The following is an 8,041-nucleotide window of genomic DNA, read 5'->3' as shown; positions in this document are numbered from 1 at the left end:
TCAAGTTACTCTTAATTTATAATATTTAAAGTATTGTACTGCTCAAGAACTTTAGTAAATCAACAGATCATCCATTTCCAAGCATTTTATACTTATAGCATTTGTCATGCACCGATAACCGCTTCCATGAAAGAATGACAAAGCTTGGAGCCAAGGTGATCAATAATTTTTGATAAATCCCTTTCTTGATCTGGTCTTTTATTTCTTGGGCCTAAAGCTTGGTCTGCTGGACAGATAGTCGAGATGAGGCCTGGACTAACAAGAGAACCAATAAAAATAAAGACTGGATGGGGCGGTGCATATTGTCGACATCTTTGGATACGGTAGGAGAGTTTGCTGAGGATAAATTCGGAGGAAAGCAGGAATGGATTCGATGCTTTTCCTGGCATGGTACTCGATGCTTACGCATTGACATTATCTAACTCACCATTATCAACGTCATCATTATCGTTATCATTATCATTACCATCATCAGAAATGCCCATAGCAGCAGAAAATCTCGATCGTTTCTTGAATATGCAAAGGTTGCTTTCTAATATTGAATTTTTGAGTGGTTACCATCCAAAGAAACATAAGAATTTTGATTTCAATTCTATCTCGATAATTTAATTATTCAAATCCCATGCGTGAAGACATCATCAAATTAACAAATTTAAACAATTTAAATGACAAATTTTCAACGTTCAGTAGTAGATAATATTTTTTCAGATCCTAAACTTCGTGTATATCGTAATTTGATGTTAGACAATAATTTAACTTCATAGGTGTTCGGATAGACAGAAATCATCAAGAATTTCATTTGGAACTTGATCGTTATAATTGTTTGCATTTTGCAGCATAGTAGATTTAAGCAGGGAATCATCAACAACTTCACCTAAAGCTCAAACATTCAATTCACCGAATGGAGGTAGAGTACTTGTACATATTATTTCTAAAAGCTCACCAAAAAGTAACAACGATTCAATGATCTTATCGAATTTCTTCGAAATCTGTATTTCACAGATTTATGAGTGATTTCTTTTTTGCACTTACTAAATGGTGTTAACATTTTACAAGCCATTCGAATAAAACTTAAGTTTAAAGGATGCTAACAACGCTTATTTGCAGGGGACTGCGATGACGTGACAGTACCGCCTGCAGTTGCGGGTTTAGCTCTTTGTAACGGTTGTGGATACGAGATCAAGGAGAAGTATATGGTACAGGTAAGTAAAAGTTGGCTTCAATTACTTATTTTGTTTGAAATCCTTGTATATTTTGCCATTTTCATAATATTAGCCTTCAGGTTGATGACAACTGCTGGCATGAGAATTGTTTGATCTGCTGTAGCTGCCGGATTCCGCTCAGCGGTTCAACATGTTATTCACGTAGCGGGCAATTCTACTGTAAAGAGGACTACATAGTGTAAGTGCAATGAATTTGAATTAAATTGATTGAAATTAATTAGAATACTGTTGTAGTTGGTTTGCTTATTTATCATAATTTATTTGCATTTCAAGACACAATACAATGATGAAGATTTTAAATTATTCGTAACATCACGGAGGATGATTCCAATTAAAAAAAAAAAGGCTTCATAATTAAATTTATAGTTTCTTTTCTCTTTCATAAAGAACAACTGAGGATTTATGCCATGATCACTCAGTAGAAGTGACTAATCTAATCATGTATGGGAAGTATTTTTTAATTTTATGTGAAACCAAAAACAAATATTTTGCTAATACCTGAATAATATTCTCATCATTCTGTAGAAAATAATTCAGGAATTTATTATATTTAGGCATTCATATTTGCAGTTTTTTTTAATTGGAAAAGTATTTCTTTTATGAGCAATATTTGTCTCCAAATAGTAATGAATAACTGCAAAAATTCATTCCAAAATCAAATAATTCTTTTATGAATATGATATCGCAATTAGAGAAGGACAGAGATATGCTCAAATTGTGCTCTGTAATGTGATTAAAATATTCCTCCTTAAAAATCTTGCAGATCTTGTCGTTGTTGATCTTATCATTGTCTATTTAGTAAACTGTTAAGAAGCAAATTCTTAACAGTTTACTAAACATTTAACTATAATTTGAAGAGTAAAATTAAACAATGTTAATCGATCGTTTTAAAATAGCACAAGCTTTGTTGAGTGAAGAAAGCAGTCTGTTGGTATTGCATGATGAACAACCCTCAAGTAAATCACCACTTACAATTCATTTCATCCATGACTTTCGGGAGAATTCTTCATCTCCTCTACTAAAGTTTATTCCTTTAATTTTTAAGCAAAGCAGAAGCTCTCAAATATGGCCCTCACTAAGTTGCATGTACAATAAAAATGAAGCAACATAATTACTTCTCAAATAATTTCTGAAGAATATTTTCGGCATTCGAGTTTACTAAATAATGAGAAATAAAAAAGGCAGATAGACAGGAGAATATTAGGAAAAAGATGTGTGGAAGAAAATTGAACTGATCGGAAGCGGATATGTGATGAAGAGAGAACCTGCCAATATTGCTACAATTTTTTCAGAGAGGATGGTTTGCTGGGCCATCACTGCAGCTGCTCGTTTGCGGTAAACGATGTATTGTTGCAGCTGCAAATTGTCACTTTGACAAACATAATATGGCAAAGAGCTTTTCCGTTACTATTGTATTTACTCAAGAAAGCTTGAGGGTTTCACAGATCACAAGGGAATCAAGCGCATTGCCTTTCTTAACTTATCGTAAAGGATTCATCTTAATTTAAATGAAATTAACTTGTGGCAAAGGGTCATGCTTCTTCCTGAAATTTTACTAATTTTATTCGACTAGCTGTAATAAAACCATAGACCTCTCGATCCAGAAGATCGATCTTCTTTTTTCAACTACTGACTACTTTGTTTTTCATTTTCAATATTTAAGCACTTCTAAGCTCTCAAAGTTTTTGGCTTTACAAGCGATCTTTTTCTCCTATATTCACAGCAATCTATCAGTTCTTTTCCTCATCAAGCCTAAATCGCTGATCCTGAATGAATATAGTAAAGACTTAAACTTAAAATTGTAGTTTTAGATTTACTTAGATTACTTATTATGCGAAATGAACTCAAATCAGATTTTTGGAATAGCTCGATTTAATTCCAGAAGAAGTGATTACCAAAGTAAATTTACAAATCTGTATTGTCTACGTGTTTGTGACCCTAGCTATTCATGCTTCATTAAACGCATCGTCTCTTATCTTATTTAAGCATATTCAATTTTGAGTACTAACTGTTATAAAAACAGTGTTTAATGAAATGGAAATTTTATCATGTAATCGTTCTCCCCACTCACCTCTCCTGCATTCTATACTCCATTGGATAAAAAAGGTTAAATTAGTTCAATTAATTTTAGGCCAAACGAATAATTACGGCAAGGCACTTATATTCTTGGGTGATAAACTACACGCAGTGTATCTTGGCCACCGATTCCTTTGTCTCTTCCCTACTGTCAGAGACTTTACGCAATAACTTTTACATGGATGGATCTGTTTGAAGTAACTGGAGTGTGCTAGGTCACGGGCAATCAAATCTGTTAGCAAAATATATTTAAAGATATTTGCTACACCGATGAATTTCATCATTTTGTTAGCCACTTACTTGTGAATAACGAAATTTTAATATTTTAAAGACATTTTTGCACTTGAAGGTACTTTAATCGATGAATTTAAATCCTTTCACGTCACGAAAAACTTGAAAGGTATTTCCTGAGTATCTCAAATACCTTGAGAGGTATTTCCTCGGAGAGTATTTTGTGAAGGAAAGGTTTTTGTTTTTGTCCAACTGAAAATCTTTTATTTCTCGGGAGCAATTCCATAAAATTTCGTGACGAAATTGTTTTTTTGTCGCTGAAGTATGGAGAAGAGGGGGAAGGAGTGGTAAAGGTGCGACGAACACACAATCCATGAAATATCCACAATTGCAATTGCTTACGGTATTTGTATTAGTCATCCGAATATTGTCCTCCCTCTTCAGATCTGATCCGTTACCTTCTGCTCCAACCCTTCCGTTTGTTGTCTATTTGTATATGTCATCCCTAAGCACCTCTTCCTTGCTTCAGGCAATCTTTTCCGATGAGCTCTATTTGTTTAGCACCGATTCTTCATCTATCCTCTTTCTCATGATATTTCGTACTAATTTTCTTTTATCCATTATCCACAAAAGACATTTTAAAGGAAAGGAAATGACAACCATTTCATTGCACCTCAAATGTTCCTTCATTCCTTTCATAGCGCATTCAATATTTTCTCTAATATCACTTTTCATTGGAAATGGTTATAACACATTATAGACGACAAATACGGTACAATGCACATCATATGAATCACATATTGCCGCTAACTTCCATCATGAAATATGTTAATGAGTAAAATTTAAAGAATTTGAATACTGAAATTCTCTTTAATTTATTTATATAATAAGTATCCTGTTAGCATTAAAAAAAAATTTTGAATTAAAATCACTCATCTTAAGTGAACAATTCAGAATTACGATTTTTACTTTTCAAACAAAATGATTTAGTTTATCTAGCTTGTGTTGTGATGCAATAACACATATTATTTCTCCCTGTAATAAGGCCATCCACTCAATACTGGTGATGATCGATCATTGTCAATTCAGAGGCATAGAAGTATTGTCAAGTCTCTTATTGCCAACTAATCATCCAAATCCGGTCAGGTCAAACAAATAAATACCATATTTTCTGTTTTCTGAATGTAATTTTTTCGATGCATCAATCCCGAATCATCTCGGAGTAATTTAATTTAGATATGAATCTGAATGAAGACAACGAAAATTTTTTGTTAAAATAGTCGGCAAGCAAAGCAGCTGAAATGCTCTACTCTCATAAACATGAATTGATGATGTAAGCCGCTTAGAAAGCCATTACAACCGGGTCAACTAGCCACTTTTGCGGTTCCGGTCATCTGCCAAATGTAGTCTGAAAATTGTCATTTATTCCGCGCATCACTTAATATCTTATTCATTACTATTACTTGAAAAATTGTACTTTCTTTTTTCTCTTCTCTCCGTTACATTCAATCTCCATAACAGTAATACCCTATCATGTCGTTTTAACAGTATTAATGCATCATTTTGACTTCCATTACGGATTAAGCAATACTTGATAGGAACAAAAGTGTCACCTGCAGTAGTTATATGGTACATTTCCGGAGGAAACTCGGGTACTTCAGTTCCTTGTATACGTTTTACGTATCGTTAAAATTGTTGTTAGCAGCTAAGATATGATCTTTGATCAGACCAATATTTAATTATCATTGCAATGCTTTATATCTGTGATTATGAATTACTACAGATGTTGCATTAATTTTTTCAAAGTGTTCGAAAACTTAAAAAAAAAATGAGAAAGTCATTCAGTCAAAAAACATTTAGTGTTGTTTAACAATTTCCAATTTCGTGAATGATTAAGCCATTTCATTTTCAATAAACTTTAAAGCAGAACTTTTTAAGTTTCGGTTTTATTCAGTAATTTCTAATTTCTTAAATTATTTTATTTTCAATAAACTCTAAAAAAGAACTTTTTAGGACTTTTTTTACCAAACTTATTTTACGGTGCGTTAAAAAGACAAATAATTGTCAACATATTGGAAGAAAGCGTTATTAACTATTAAATGCTTTCCTATTAACAGCATCATTGCTTTGATCAACACTGTTATCATCCTTTTTTGATATTATAAAAGAAATTAAAAAGTAAAGAAACAGAGAATTATGAAAATGCCGCAGCTATACAAAGTTCAATGATTTTCTGTTAATCAGAAGATATCAGGATTTCTAGGCTTTTTGGTGTGAAATGTATGCGATGTGGCCTACCAGTTCAGTCCACAGATTATGTTTATCGAGTATTTGCAAGCATTTATCACCTTCATTGTTTTAAATGTTTTTGTTGTGGACATCTGTTCAAAAAAGGTGACCATTACATGTTGTTGGATGGGCAAATCATTTGCAGACCAGACTATGAACATTTGTTATGTCAAGCACCGATGTGTCAATCCCATTGTAAGTTCTGCATTTCATGTAAAATGACTCGCTGTATCTGTAGCTGAGAAGAGAAATATAAGAATCCACAGCAGACGGTCGAAGATAAATAATGCCGAAAATCCATTTTCCTGAAATTGAACACGTAGAATGTCTTAAACAAAACATTCATGCCTATTCGCTCAAAAAAAAAAAATTTACTATAATCTGCTAATTTTGCAAATATTTCGTAAATTCCCCCTTATATGATCCCAAACTTTGTTGATAACATTGATTTAAAATTTCCATTTCAATTCATATCCAATATTTTTCCTTGCTGTTCCTACTAGAATTTACTCATTTTTATTTATGTTGGCTTAGAGTGAAAAGAATTGTTCTATTTTAATAATTATTGAAATAAATCTAGTATATTTCGATCAAAATGATTCGAATCGAAAGACACCGAAAAGACCACGAACTATCTTAAACACCCAGCAACGGAAAGCTTTCAAGCTAGCCTTCGAGAAGACATCGAAACCATGTCGAAAGGTCTTTTAGTCATCCAAGGAATTACTTTTCCTTTTTTTTTACCTTAATAATAAATTCGAAATTTAATTAATGTTTTACACTCAATATTTCATTTTAAATATTTGTAAAGATTTGCAAAGGTTTAATTAGAAAAAGAACAAGAATAATATCAATAGAGTTAAATGTATTCTTTAAAAATATTGGTTACAGGTGCGTGAGCAACTAGCAAAAGAAACAAATTTAAGTGTAAGAGTTGTCCAAGTTTGGTTTCAAAATCAACGTGCCAAAGTAAGCATTTAAATATGCAATTTTAACAAATCATAATTGTAATTTTCACAATGAAGTTGCATTTTTGAACAGATTATAGAGAAGCATTTTGTGCATACTATAAGATATGTAATGCTTGAAAATCGATTCGTAAATCATCAAGTTTACTTTCCAAAAATTGGAAATATCTTCTGAAGTTGATCTGGATTACTTGATTAGTTGATTAGGCTTTGAATAAAGCTAATTATCTGCAGCTGAAGAAAATCCAGCGGAAACAGGAAATATCAGAAGCAAACGATACAGCTTGTTCGGAGATGGACATTAAATCCAATGATGAATTAAAATCCAATTGCGATTCTGTTGACGGTAGATAGGTTTTAATTTATTAAATGCTTAATTAAATAATGGAATATTTTCGAAAAAAAAGTAGACATGCAAAAGGCTTGTAAAATTTAAATTTCAAAAGACATAACGAGAACCAATTGCATTCCTTCACTAATTTTTTCCTCACCATTTTGTTTAAGTAATTCAAGTAAGCATATATTTTCAAATAGAAAGTTATGATACCATTAGCAATTGTTAACAAACTTTTTTCAACTTTTCATAGGGATAAAGCGCTGAAAGTTGATTGGTTTTGAAAACTTTTATAGGTCTTACAAATATCTGTAATCCCTGCATTTTTTAAAAATCTAAAAATAAAAATTTTGTTATTTTCATTTTAAACTATTTGTGTTTGTGTATAGATTGAAAATAACATTACATTTTTGCTGTATTAATTCGTCATGTGAAGCAAAATCAACTTGAATGAATTGCAGAGTTGGATTCTGAAAACGATGACGTTGAAGTTGACGACACAGGAAGTAATGACGAGAAAGGAAAAGAGTCGAATAATCCAATCGCGCAACTATTTCATATGCATGCTACTTATTTCCTAGCATGAAATACGATTCTAGAGTGATCTCTTACTTTATATTTCAAGAGGTGATATTTAAACATTAACGATGTAGGTATCAGCATTAATTGCTACTCTATTCTGAATAAAAATACCAATAAAATACAAACAACAATAAAACAAAGAAAAAAAGAAATAGATGAGAGTGGTGAAGATTTTCTGCACTTGAAATGTTCTTTAGTTACGATTAATACTATTACTTACAGTATACATCAACAAATACATTACAAAAACATTACGCTAAAATATACTAAAATTCAGGAATTTCAGACTATGAAATACAGTTGAAATAAAAATACTTCAAATTATTAAACACTGAAAT

The 8,041-nt window shown here is 31.8% G+C and overlaps 3 protein-coding genes across 3 annotated transcripts; all 3 read left to right on the top strand.

Annotated features, from left to right (window-relative positions):
* Positions 1 to 387: 387 nt before the first annotated feature.
* Positions 388 to 1,405, top strand: LOAG_10725 (LIM domain-containing protein; the record flags this gene model as incomplete). The annotated part of the gene is made up of 4 exons (XM_003146247.1): positions 388 to 524; positions 837 to 907; positions 1,108 to 1,202; positions 1,283 to 1,405. 4 exons carry the CDS (start codon positions 388 to 390, stop codon positions 1,403 to 1,405), a joined length of 426 nt encoding a protein of 141 aa, XP_003146295.1.
* Positions 1,406 to 2,094: 689 nt separating this feature from the next.
* On the top strand, positions 2,095 to 3,470 carry LOAG_10724 (hypothetical protein; the record flags this gene model as incomplete). The annotated part of the gene is made up of 5 exons (XM_003146246.1): positions 2,095 to 2,179; positions 2,269 to 2,309; positions 2,516 to 2,635; positions 3,035 to 3,122; positions 3,355 to 3,470. The coding sequence occupies 5 exons, from the start codon at positions 2,095 to 2,097 to the stop codon at positions 3,468 to 3,470; spliced, it is 450 nt and encodes a 149-aa protein (XP_003146294.1).
* Positions 3,471 to 5,812: 2,342 nt separating this feature from the next.
* Positions 5,813 to 7,707, top strand: LOAG_10721 (hypothetical protein; the record flags this gene model as incomplete). Its single annotated transcript, XM_003146245.1, has 5 exons — positions 5,813 to 6,014; positions 6,400 to 6,521; positions 6,711 to 6,788; positions 7,022 to 7,133; positions 7,583 to 7,707. 5 exons carry the CDS (start codon positions 5,813 to 5,815, stop codon positions 7,705 to 7,707), a joined length of 639 nt encoding a protein of 212 aa, XP_003146293.1.
* Positions 7,708 to 8,041: the final 334 nt, after the last annotated feature.

Source organism: Loa loa (assembly GCF_000183805.2).
Source record: "Loa loa unplaced genomic scaffold supercont3.7, whole genome shotgun sequence".
NCBI lineage: Eukaryota > Metazoa > Nematoda > Chromadorea > Rhabditida > Onchocercidae > Loa > Loa loa.
This window is presented reverse-complemented; position numbering and strand designations above follow the sequence as displayed.